Here is a 14,195-nt window from a genome sequence, read left to right as displayed (position 1 = left end):
GCGCTCCAAAATCTCCTGGTAGATGGCTGCATTGACTTTGGACTTAATAAAACACAATGGACCAACACCAGCAGATGACACGCACCCCAAATCATCACTGACTTCGGAAACTTCACACTGGACTTCAAGCAGCTTGGATTCTGTGCCTCTCCAGTCTTCCTCCAGACTCTGGGACCTTGATTTCCAAATGAAATGCAAAATTTACTTTTATCTGAAATGAGGACTTTGAAGCACTGAGCAACAGTCCAGTTCTTTTTCTCTTTAGCCCAGGTAAGATGCTTCTCTCGTTTCTGTTTCAGAAGTGGCTTGGCAGCCCTTTTCCTGAAGACGTCTGAGCGTGGTGACTCTTGATGCACTGACTCCAGCTTCAGTCCACTCCTTGTGAAGCTCTCCCAAGTGTTTGAATCGGCTTTGCTTGACAGTATTCTCAAGCTTGCGGTCATCCCTGTTGCTTGTGCACCTTTTCCAACCCGATTTCTTCCTTCTAGACAACTTTGCATTTAATATGCTTTGATACAGCACTCTGTGAACAGCCAGCCCTTTCAGTAATGACCTTCTGTGACTTACCCTCTTTGTGGAGGGTGTCAATGATCGTCTTCTCGACCATTGCCAAGTCAGCAGTCTTCCCCATTATTGTGGTTTCAAAGAACAAGAGATACCCGGAATTTGTACTGTAGGGATGGTCATTTAATGACTCAAATGTAAATATTCTAATATTTTGAGATACTGAATTTTTGACTTTCATGAGCTGTAAGCTCTAATCATCAAAATTAAAGCAAAAAAAAACTTTTGAAATGTTTTACTTTACATGTAATGAATCTAGAATATATGAAAGTTTAACTTTTTGAAATGTTACAAAAAAAGAAAACTTTTTCATGATATTCAATTTTTTTGAGATACACCTGTATATTTTGGCCAGAAAAAAATATTTTTTGCTATATACATTACAGTTGGTCTGTTCCTGTCTAAGCGGATGGTTCTTGGTCAGAATGAGCTGCAGTGCTTATAGTCTAAAGTCTGACTACTGGCATTGAACAACTGTTATACTGACGACCATGTGTTTCTCTCTGGAGTGAATGAATGTGTTTAACATGACAGTTTGTGTGATTCTTCCAGAGAGGTTCATGCTCTGAATTCCACTCTCTGTTTCTCTGTGTCACTGCAGTTTCGGGACGCAGCGTGGAGGAAGGCGAGGCTGTGAATGCATCACTTTAGAGCCGTCTGAGATGATTGTGGTGAGTGGCACGTTAAACGCATCTCCTCTTGCACCAGCCGTCTGCTCCGGCCTCAGACTGACTAAAACAGACGTCCAATCACAACATGCTTTCCTAATACACATGCCTGATCTGGCGCTTCATCAGTACATGTGACAACTTCCTCTAAAAGTTTTGTTTAATTGTAAATAACATGCCGTTAAGTGTCTGAAAACAGTACATTCAGTATGAGTATATTCTTATAAAATATAATTTCTGTAACAAGTGCTTTTAAAAGGTATGCTGAAGTTAGGGCTGGGCGGTATGGCAAAAAAAATAAAATCTCTAAAAAAAACAAATTTTAAGATTTTTAACTAGTCAACTCGAAAATGTAATTACAACATGATTCAAGTAACTTTTTCTTTATTAAGCCTCTATAGTTGAAGAAAATTCTGTTCCAAGTGCACCACACATGAAGTTGTCAACATGATGTAAATGTTAAATAAATCACTTGTTAAATATCTTTGCAGAAAAGATGCATGAACTACAAAATCTGTACAAATCTTGTACAAACTTGTCTTATACATATTACGTTTAAAAATAATACAATGAAAATGCTTTAAAAAATTCTCAAAAGTCAAGGTAATTCAAATTCAAAATGACTGAAGGTATAACACCAGTAGACTATTATTAACAATAAATGTTCTGTTAAAACAACAGCAGCTTTCAGCCTGTCACCATGATGCAAACATGAAATATCAGACATACAGTAGTAGTTCTTTATAGGTTTTCATTAGATTTCGCTGCTTTCCATTGTATTTCTATGTAAACATAGACTGTTGCGCTCACGTCTCTTGCAGTGTCTCATGCATGAAACAGCATTCTAAAAGTTAACAGAAGTTCACTCCCATCTTCTTTTGTTTGGAATGTTTTTCCTATTCCACTGCCCACGTCGCATCTTTGTCAACACAAAAGCATTCTGTGTGAATGGCACCTAGCGATATGAGCAGTTAATCACGTGTGCTGACATGTGGTTGGATCATTATTTTCTCTTTACTGTTATCACTGCCATATTGTTAAAGTGTCCAATTCTGACGTTTGGTAATATTTCTATTTCTAAAATTGTGACCCTGAACCACAAAACCAGTCATAAGGGTCAATTTTTCGAAATTGAGATTTATGCATCATCTGAAAGCGGAATAAATAAGCTTTCCATTGATGTCGTTAGGATAGGACAATATTTGGCCGAGATACAACTATTTGAAAATCTGGAATCTAAGGGGGGCAAAAAAATCTAAATATTGAGAAAATCATCTTTAAAGTTGTCCAAATTAAGTTCTTAGCAATGCATATTACTAATCAAAAATTAAGTTTTAATATATTTACAGTAGGAAATTGACAAAATATCTTCATGGAACATGATCTTTACTTAATATCCTAATGATTTTTGGCATAAAAGAAAAATCAATAATTTTGACCCATACAATGTATTTTTGGCTATTGCTACAAATATACCCCACCGACTTAAGACTGGATTTGTGATTTCACAATTGTGATTCCTCGATTTCTAAAAAATAAAATTGTGGCAAAACATTAAACTCGAATTAATCGATAAAATCGAAAAAATTGCCCAACCCTAGCTGAAGTGTACAGCTTTTTCACAAGGGCCTCCAGGAGCAGTTTGACAAAATCAGTATAAGCTATATGGTATAAGGTGACAAAATCAGTCACAGGGAAGAGAGTTCTCTTATCTTCTCTTATCTGTCGTTCTCCAGCGTGCAGGAAATGAGCCATTATATGAGCTTTATCTTACATGAGCTGATGGTCATGAACTCTGAAAATGAAAGCTCAGGGTTCATCTTCTCTCTCATTGGCTGTCCTGAAGTGAAGCATCTGTTGACTCTGCTCAGAATGTAGATGAAGGTACATGTTTATCCGAGATCAGTGTATATCCCATAAGACTTGATGAGAAACGTGTGGTCCTTTTGAATTTGTACACCGCACATGCAGTGCTTAAAAAAACCCTGCATTCGTTCAGTACACATACGCGCTGAACTGAATGACCTATACCAAAATTTTCTGTTAGAATATGTCTAACATTACACCTAGTGCTGGGCGGTATACCGGTTCATACCGAATACCGGTGTTTCCGCAGCCGACTCGTCAATAAATGAGTACAAAAAGCGTTTCCTAGCACCTGTCGCTTACTGATTGTTTGGAATTATAAATATGAGCGTAGTTCGTCTGTTAATATGACATGCACTTTTTTGGTTTGTTGTTTTTTTTTTAGTTTGTTACTCAGACGCAGGCAGTGCGCTGCATGAGAAAAAAAAAGTAATATAGCGAAAACAACCGCATAGCCATTCTTTAGTGTAGATGCATGTTGATTTTATCAGACGATGGCGTGATTATAAATGAGAGTGACTCCTGGTTAACATGTATTAAAAGGGGTCGTGTTTAGTCACTATTTAGTGTGGTATTTTTTGACAATATTCACTCATCATGACAGTAAAGTAGGGCATTCTAAGTCAGTATACTGCAGTATTTCCTCTCTCAATCAGTAGAAAATATGGTTAACACCCAGTCATGCATGAAAAAAAAATACCGTCATGTACTGTGAAACCGGTATAATTTTCGAAAATACCGTGATATAAATTTTTGGTCATACCGCCCAGCACTAATTACATCCCTATTTGTTTTAGGCGACTCATTTGATTGGACGATGTGTTTTATGTAACAGCACTGTAGCGTTTCACTGTCTGTCTGCGTCCGCTGCTGCTTTTTCATCATGAGAATATTGTCATATATATTTTTTTACAGCCCGTTTACCCGTCTTTCTCTCACACACACTCATCCAGAGCCAAACACTGAGATGCGTCTTTTCTGTCATCTGTCCCCTGGATGCTTAAAGCTGTGTGTCACATTAATCTTTTCACTCCATGCACCTCCATGTTTGCCTCCTTCATAGGCAGCATCTGTTTAAGGGAGCATTCACACTCATAAGTGACTGATCTGACAGATTACACTCCTCACATGAAGCACACAAGACTACTGGCACAATAATTTAACATGTATTAACGCCCTCAGCGCACACGTATTGACTGGATTTGTCCATTTTTATTAATACGTTTCAGTAGAAACATCAGCATTCTTTCGACTCATCCACCATCTAGCATGGATTTTCTTGCGATGCATACTGGGATTGCATTTTCCATTTATTAATTTAAAAGATGCTTTTATCCCAAGTGACTTACAAATGAGGAACAGCGCGACTGGATTTCTCCACAAAGCATGCATGTGATGGTGTAGAGCAGGGGTGTCAAACTCATTTTCACTGAGGGCCACTTCAACATTATGGCTGCCATCAAAGGGCCAGTTGTAACTGTAAGACTGTACAAATGTTACTACTCCTTAACATATTGTTAAATAACTGTCTCTTTATTTTATTATGACTTATTTAAGTTACAAATATTGCATATGCATTTGCATAGATGTAAAAATATATGTTATTGCTCAGTGTTATTTTAACATAAATCCTTTTAATTTATCAGGCTAAGAAATCCAAATTACTCCATAAATCAAAGTAAATAAAGACAAGTATCATCAAACACAGGTCATTACATTAACTTTGTTTAAAAACATTTTTGTTACATTTATGGTACAACAAATAATTGTGAGCTGCTAAGAACGTGTGGCAGATATGGCATTTAAAAAAACAAATGAGCCCGGTTTCATGAAAGTGCGTATAGCACGATTTTCTGTTTCTATTTGGCATGCGATTTATGCTCAGAAATTGACTTTGGCGTGCATATGATACACAATCAATGCTTGTAGTAGAAAAAAAGAAGTGGTGGTACTCAACCCCACTCCCCCACCCAAAAATAAATAAATACAAACTAAAGTACTAAAAAAAGTACTTTTTAATTTTCATAATTTGCAATGAATGTATGTAGTGCCAAAATAAATAAATAAATTCATTATAATGATACACTGTTGCGAAGCAGCTTCACAGAAAATGAACATTTGTACATTACATTTAGTAGTTTACAGCACTTTTAATAAAAAAACTGAACAAGTCAATCTGCGATACCAAACAGGAACACAGGGGGACGCCAAAAGACCACTAAATGAGCTACCTTGACCTGACTGATCCAGATTTACTAAACCACTGACTACTGCGTAATCTAAAACACCTTCAGCCAGCATCCAGTATAAAACACTCGTGCTTTTAAGCCAAATAGCTTGCTGATTGTTAATTTTTTTACTGACATCTGTACGTGAGTACTAATCTGATTAAATCGGCGGTGTTTTCTCTGCATTAGTGCTGTTTTGAACTTACTGTTTGAATGCATTTGCTTACTGGATCCTTAGACTTTCCAGGAGTTTGCCAGTTGATGTGATCGCAAAAAAACCTGCTTCTTTTTATTTTCATAATTATTGTTGACACGTGCGAAACAGATACATTTAGACTACTACTGTTATGATTTATGTAAATACTTATTTACGTTAGTTGGCATATGCGCCAATGTATGTTTCTGCCAGTGGATGCCCACACTCCAGGTTGTGTTTATTAAACTCAGGAGAGAAGATAATTTTTGAGCGCACGCATATAATGTCTGATCGATAGAAAGCGTGTCCGTTTTCTGTGAGAGTGAATGAATGGGAATCCACCTGCAAGCAGAGAGATTTGCGCTCGCGCATTTGATGCGCTCTCGCATAGGCAATATGCGCTCTGGACATTTGTCATTAAAATAACTCGATAGAAACCGCCTCAAACTAACTTTTAAAACGAGAAGAAAGTCGTGCCTGAAAGCTGCAATCGATTTTTGAATTTGTTAAATGAATGGAGAATATTGTTTTTTTCCATTTCCGTCGGTGGGGCTCTAGCACTGAAGTCCGCACTTATTCCTTTGAGACGTCGATGCAGTCGTCATCAACGGAAAAACCCCACACCCCTAATCCTAACCATTGCGTATCATATGCACTGTAACATTAACTTTATTCATTAAATTAATTTCAATTTATGCGTATAAATAGAACGCCAAATAGAAACAGAAACTTGTAGTATTTATTCGCACTTTCATAATTTACGATATAAAGCTGCATAGATTTTTATTTTAAGACAATCATATTCTCTCGCGGGCCACATAAAATGATGTGGTGGGCTGGAATAGGCCCGCGGGCCTTGAGTTTGACACATGTGGTGTAGAGTGTGGCTTAAATGAGTTATGTGTGGAGACAGATTAACATTTCTGCTGACCTCTTCACGTCACCTGCACCCATGAGGCCTTGAAGTGCTGTCTAGGTACACTAGGGTTTGAACAGAGCTGACACACACTTTAATTACACCAATTCACCAGATGAAGAAGCTTTGCTTCGTTTTACTGTCTGTCGTTACGTCACATGCACGGTTGAGTGAATATAGTGCAGTTTTAGGATAAAATCAATGGCAGATGCTTTTGTTTTCTCCATAAAACTTAAAATGCTGCAACTGCAACCACACCAGAATTTTACTGTAAAAAAATACAGTAGCAACATTTTAAGTTTTATGAAAAAAAAGCATATTTCATTAACTATAATGTGGTGTTTACATATCAAAGTACTAAGATCTGTTTTTTGTTTTTTTTACCTTTATAATATATTGACAAGCACCATAATCACACAAATGCAAAACACCATCACGGTAGCACACAACACTCGATAATGCAATAAACATTAGTTTAATGACTTAAGATGTACTGATAAGAAAAAACAAAACAAAGTTATTTCAATGAAAAACTGCAGTTTTTGTATTTACTGTATCAGAAGATACAGCTATTTCCATATTAGTTATATTTTGTTGTCAAAATGTAGTGAAAATCTCAATCTGAAGGAAGTTTTCAAACATTTTCAAACTTTGAAGTGTTGCTAATACAACTCATTGCATGCTCCCTAGACATTTACATATAGAGACCATATTGACCTATTGCATCAATTTATTCCTTTACTTGATCTTGAGAAGGTCTTAAAAAATAATAAACTTACCTTCAAAAAACCTGCAGAAACCCTAAAAAACCTTAAAGCAACAAACAGCCTGTGATGTGATATGCAAGTGACTCCCACCCAGCATCCTCAGCTGCTGCACAGACTTCATACAGATTCATTGGAAACATGTTCTTTAGACACACCACCAGTATGTGAAGTTGAACGCTGGCTATATTTACAGTTTCAAACACAGCACGCTATACAAAGGGCTCGCTAGAGACGTGTTGCTTCTGCTTGCAGAGGATATTTGTGTATTTACGGCTTCCTACAGGAAGCTGTGGCTCTGCTGCGCGACGCTAGCCGACTCCGTCTCTCCAACACGACAAACCCGCTTTCGTTCGTCCCGTATAGCATGTGAACGCCGTCCACATGAGTCTCCTGCGCCTCCACAGGCTCTCAGTGTTCTGGAAGAACTGGATGTTCAACCAGGATGCTGACGTCTCTGAATCTGGTTCCTTACAGGTGGAGAACGCCAGCGAGAGCGACGATGCGGCCCTGCAGGGAAACTCGCGCCGCCGCTTCCATAAGGTGAACGCCGGAGGAGAGCGGCAGCTGATCGAAGACGCCACGGTAAGACGCCACGATCTTTGACTTCAGTCAGACACGGGATTGATTTTTAGTGTTAGAATAATTCAACAACCTTTGGCGCAGGAAATATTATGATTTAAAACGACAACCTCGGTACTTCTGAGAATTTTTTTTTTGAAGTTTCTGGTGTTCATCAGTCAAGAAGGGAGTTTCTTCTCCTGATAGCATCAGTAGCTGTCAGTTAGTCTTCTCAGTAATCTGTTGGACACACTCCTCAGCGCTGAGACACGAGGCTTTCGCCGTTATCTGCTGCTGGTAGTTTGTTAGCAGAGGCTGTGTAGTTTCCTGTGCAGACAGTGAGAGACCGTCATCTTGAATGTGTTGTTCTTCTCTCTGTGCTGATGTCATGTCCTGTAGCAGGTAAGCGCTCAGACTCTTGCATCCCAATTCGCCTACTTATACTATGCCCTAAAAGTATATACTCTTTTTGTGAAGAAAAAGTACATACTTTTGAGTATGTAGTATTAGTTACGTGCATTCTGTCACTGTTTAAACGGCACTGTCAATCATCTTGTCACAGTTAACATCATCCACATTTCGTTTAATTTAATTTCCTCCCGTATTGGCACGTTGATCTGCCAGTCGCGGGTCTATCATGACGAGAACTCTCTTCATATGTTTGCATAAGTTAATGACCAAACGTATAAAAGTTCACAATGTTGCTGCAGATGAAATATAACGCGCATAACATTAAATAAATATTTTTTAATCAGGTTAGACTTTGATTATTTATCACTCAAACGCCTTTCTCTGCCTGTCTGTCGGTCTCACATATCCACCATGTTTGTAGTTTTTAAACACTTTTTATGCGTGTTTGTAGTTCTGATTGAAACTTCGTCCCCCACGCAATGTGTTGCGGGCAATATTAGCCATTAGAGTGCGCATTGATCTGCACTTCGAATTTTAATCTCAAATAGTAGACCATCCGGGAATCTTTGACATATGCTTTTCAACATACTATGATTTGGGACATACTAATTCTGTTTTCGAATACTATTTAGGACGGATAGTATGCGACTTGGGACACAGCATATGTTCCTTCTGTGGATGTACTTCATGCTTGTCTCTCAGTGTCATATGCTGGTGCACATAAGCACACGTTTTTGAACATTGTAAGAAGTATGTAAGGCGACTGTGTTATATTTGAAAAGCAAATTTCTAAGGCCTCTAAATGATGAGCACGATCAATGATTGCTGTTAAATCTCACCGTCTACTACATGCCTTCTGTCAGTTTGAGTTGAAGGCATTTTAGCATAATTGTACAAACTTCAGCTCGTGCTTTTAATGATATAATACTGGGTAATGACAAACCGATAGAATGCTATAGATTTAGTCCTAATCTTGTCCTTATATAAGCATGTCGTTTTCGGAGTGTATAAACCCCAGCTGTGTTTTCAATGCAGACTGTCAGGGGCACGACTAAACCCATGAGCGACAGTCTGGTCATGCTGAAGGGCGAACAGTGGAAACGGCTTATGAATGCTGTCTCAGAGTTTTAAACACTGTTAGAACGATAAAGTTTTTCTCTGAGTGATGGATGAGGTTTATTTTCTGAAAATGCCCCTCTGAATGTCCTGCGGCTCGGTTGTTTTATTTGCATCAGTAAATGAAACATGACCACTGCAATGGTAAAGAAAAAAATAAATAAAAATTAGATACAAAATGGGGGGGGAATCGTTTAAAAATCTTTAAAACACATGCAAAATTATTTTTTTAATATTATTTTTATTTTCAAAAACAAATGTAATTAATTGTAAAACAGAAAACTTTTTACTATTTCAGTCTCTTTCCAAGCAACCCAGAACAGACTGCCTCAGAAGAAATTAATTAAAATGTCACATTCATTATAAATAAATAAGAATAAATTAAATAAAAATAATAGTAACAGGAAAAATTTTATTATACACACACACACACACACACACACACACACACACACACACACATATAAATATATACACACACACATTGAAATGAACAAATAATATGAAAATAAATAAATAATAAATAAAATTAAATCAGATAGAAAATATAGTTAAATACCACCTGCCAAATTCTTAAATGTTCTCTTTATTTTAAATTTATTTATTTTAAACTCCATATAAATATATGCAATGTGGAAAAAAATTAAATTTTCAGATTAAATGCGTGTGTGCACGTTAATCATTATTTTCATGTATAAATGTGTGTGTGTGTGTGTTGTTGTTGTTGTTTTTTACAATTATAATAAATCTTAATTCATAAATGTCAGTTCATTTTTGGAGAGTTGCACCAGATGACTTGCTGACCTCAACACACGAGTCTGCTGATGTCCCCTCTATGGTGACATTAACATTATAATTTTTTTTTAAATCACGTTCATCACAGAAGAGTTATATTCAGTCTATTGAATGTACAAGCTGCGTGTTTTTAATGTATTATTGAGTAAATGAACAGATAGGACATGGTTGTGTGGGTTATCAAAGGCTCAGTTGTTATGTGAAATGATCAGCAGTGAAAAGGAAGCATGGGAACGAAAACAAGAGCAGAATGCAGGTTTGTGGTGTTGTGTTTCCTGTCAGTCTGCAAGACGTCTGGGCCATCGATTAACAGTCAAGCCTCGACTTCTGCAATCAGAAGATCATGCTGTGTTTCTCCAGCATCTCTTACTCCATTTCTCATGAAGAGCTCAAGGTGTTTCCTGAAGTTACAAGATCAAAAGTCTGCAGAGACAACTGTAAGACTTCCTGAAAATTGTAAACAGCAGTTGCATGCTGGGAAACCTGTTCATTACAGTGCATTTGCATTGTAAGGATTAATACACAGGTCTGATCTTTTGACCATATAGGACTGTATTTTTTTTGTCCTGTCTGTTCATTTAAGACTCATAACCGACATCTGCTCTGTTGCTGATCGCTTTCACTGGTAACACTTTATTTTAAGGACCAATTCTCAATATCAACAGCTGCTTATTATTGCATATTACTAGTATATTGGCTGATTATTAGTGCTTACAAAGCACATATTAATTAACTGATTTCATTAGTTATTTTATCTACGGCTCAAAAGATCTAGAATTCTTGTAAGTAGTAGAGTAAAGCCTCTTTCACACTGCAATTCCGAAAAATATATGGAAAATGTGTCCCGTGATTTGTCCCGGGATGGTTTGATTTTGGTTTGATAATAAATCAGCATATTATAATGATTTCTGAAGGATCACGTGACACTGAAGACTGGAGTAACTATGCTGAAAATTCAGCTTTGTGTCACAGGAATAAATTAAATTTTAAAGTATATTCAAATAGAAAACCAGTATTTGATATTGTAATAATAATTCACAATATTACAGTTTTTTTCTGTATTTTTAATCAAATAAATGCAGCCTTGATGAGCATTAGAGACTTCTTTAAAAAACATTAAAAATCTTAATCCCAGACTTTTGATTGGCAGTGTACGTGTTTAGATGTAGGTCAGATGTCCAGATATCAGATAAATATCTGATGTTAAACCACATTTGGAAGTGGCTCAGAATTGTATCTTTGTGTTCACACGTGCGCATTAATATCCAAACTGTGTCAGAAGTGAGTTTGTGTGTTTGTGCCTATTGTGTTTGCTGTTGAAATGACTTGAGCTTTACACTGACAGCAGCGAGTGTTGAGCTGTAGCAGTGATAGTGCAGTGTGTCATGGCTGAATCATTCCTATATGACTAATACTTGTGCTCATCGTCGCTAGGGATTCTGGGGCCTCTTGTACAGGTCATTGTTTTGGTCCCTACCTGAGGGCCGCTGTAACTCTGTTCCACTGTGACCTTCTGTCCAACGTCCTTGACCGCCAGCGTTATGGCGTCATCATGACTTTACTGCGTCTCTAACGAGCCGTTCACACAGAACGCATCTTTGCATCTTTGCATCGCTTTCGAGACAGGATGCAATAACAGAAAATAGCCAAACAGCAGAATAGATAGCAACTATTTTGGAATATATAGAAATGTTATATAATTCAGGGTATCCAGCCACTATGAGTGCATTGTCTGCCATGTTGCTGTAAAAATAAATCAGTAGCCATACCAACTTGCTACTGTAAACAAAAGCTGTTTTGGAACTGACATTGATGAGCCTGTCAGTAAACTGACACTGTTATGATTGGCTAACGTCACTGCATCAGAGACAATATCAACACCCACTCACTATTGTACGCGTGTTTTGATAACATTATCCATATCAAACCATAATTTAAAGAGCATTATGAAATTACTTACACTGCTGTTCAAATGTTTGGGATCAAGATTTTTTATGTTTTTTAAAGAAGTTTCTTCTGCTCATTAAGGCTGCATTTATTTGATTAAAAATAACAGAAAAAACTGTAATATTGTGAAACATTATTGCAATTTAAAATAACAATTTTCTATTTAAATATATTTGTATTGTAATTTATTCCTGTCTTGCAAAGCTGAATTTTCAGAATCATTACTCCAGTCTTCAGTGTCACATGTTCCTTCAGAAATCATTGTTGATTTATTATCAATGTTTTTAACCTTTTTTGGAACCCTGTTTCAGGTTTCTTTGATGAATAAAAAGCATAAAAACAGCATTGATTTAAAATAGAAATCTACACTACCGTTCAAAAATTTGGGGTCAGTCATTTTTTTCTTTCTTGTTTTGAAAGAAATTAATACTTTGATTCAGCAAGGATATGTTAAATAAATGAAAAGTGATAGTAAAGACATATTGTTAGAAACGTTTCTGTTTTGAATGATTGCTGTTCTTTTTAACTTTATTCATCCAGGGTTTCCGTGGGGTCTTAAAAAGTCTTAAGTTTAGTTGTATCAAATTTAAGGCCTTAAAAAGTCTTAAACTGTACAAGAAAGTCTTAATTATGATTTCAAGAGGCCTTAAATTTGGGGACGGAAAGACCAGAATTGCGATATGGCTCAATGTGACGATTAAACTTCAAAAGGCTATGAAACATGAGCGCTGCACGTTCAAAGTCCGTTGCTGCGCTGCTTTGTGTACTGCCTTTACCGGGGAAACAGTTATATTTCTACCAAACGCGATCCAGAGAAGGAATGTTTTCAATTTCAATAAAACTTGTTTTGATCAGAGTTCAGACAAATGCGAAAATCCTCCCATGTTTTTACCCTGTAATACGCAGAGCTTTAAATGTGAACTGGTGGATCGATAAGAACTACCATTGAGAAATTTTAACCAAACTATGTTACAGACTTTTCATTAAGACCCTAAAGAATCATCTCAACTTGTGGAAAAGGGGCATCCTATGACCCCTTTAATGGGGTGGGCGATATGGTCTGCGATAATATCGTAATTGTAGTTTTAACGATGTGCGATTTGACATTATCGAGTGTATTGCGAAAAGCAAACAAACAAGTCTAGTACGTTAACATAGGTTAAACTAGTGCACGTATGCATTTAGAGTGCATTCTTTCACTGCATGATTCAGTCTATTAAAATGCATTTAGAATTATCACATAATTCAAGATATGGGGGCAGAAAATTTATATATTTATATAATTTCACATAGTTAATATCACACGAAGAGTGCCATTTTTTCTCCAAAAGTCAGCATGATTACAAATGTGATATTGATTTTATACAACAGTTCAATAAACAAGAAGTTAATATTAAGAGACTTACGTTTTAGACACCATATTGCCTGTTTTTGCTCTATTTCAACAACAAAAATCATTCCAAACAAAGCCACAGCGCTGTTTTGCGTCTCTGTGCAACATGACGGTGTTTCGTTCCTGAATGAATCAACCGTTTAAATGATTCAGTTCAATCGTAATGACTCACTTATTAACAATGTCTTGCTGCCACATACTGGCGGTTTTAATTTCACATTTAAAGTATCTTTTAATTTTTTTAATCATTTCAAACATCAGTTTTGAATTATGTTTAAAATATCAAAACATTATTTCTGCATTTGTAACTGCAGGTTAAAGTATTCTATGTCACTCTGACACAGTAAACCGTGTGTAAATGCATCTAAATGCCACTTCAGATGCAGCTTCTGTGTTTTCTCTGCATTGCAAAGATGAATTCTGTTGATACTGATTTCATTTGCTTGGTAACAGCCCAAATGCAAGAATTTGACTCAAAAGATGATGCACACTTTAAAAAAAAAATGGCTTAAAGGTAAAAATGCCCATAAAACTTGTTGGAAAAGATTAATTTCTATCACTGCTGTGAACTGACCACACAGAATATGAAGAATATAAAAAATTCAGGAGTTAGCTGTCCACGGTAGTCCTTAAAATACCAGCACAATAACACGCTCGTTATCGATTTTCGAACACTAATTATCGTTATTGATAAAATCCCAGAAAATATCCAGAAAATATCACTTTTTTTGTCAATATTGCACACCCCTAATTTATGTTATTTAATTTAT

General features: G+C 36.6%; 1 protein-coding gene across 3 annotated transcripts in view; it reads left to right on the top strand.

Moving 5' to 3' along the window:
• Nucleotides 1-14,195, top strand: part of LOC107661689 (rap guanine nucleotide exchange factor 6-like) — a 108,545-nt gene that overhangs the window by 28,892 nt on the left and 65,458 nt on the right. For all 3 annotated transcript variants that reach the window (XM_016451415.1, XM_016451414.1, XM_016451413.1), the window contains exons 5-6: nucleotides 1,166-1,235; nucleotides 7,680-7,787. In XM_016451415.1, the coding sequence (XP_016306901.1) occupies nucleotides 1,166-1,235; nucleotides 7,680-7,787 (178 nt within the window). The remainder of the gene's footprint in view (nucleotides 1-1,165; nucleotides 1,236-7,679; nucleotides 7,788-14,195) is intronic.

This window comes from Sinocyclocheilus anshuiensis, unplaced genomic scaffold (genome assembly GCF_001515605.1).
Source record: "Sinocyclocheilus anshuiensis isolate Anshui unplaced genomic scaffold, SAMN03320099.WGS_v1.1 scaffold207, whole genome shotgun sequence".
Taxonomy (NCBI): Eukaryota; Metazoa; Chordata; class Actinopteri; order Cypriniformes; family Cyprinidae; genus Sinocyclocheilus; species Sinocyclocheilus anshuiensis.
This window is presented reverse-complemented; position numbering and strand designations above follow the sequence as displayed.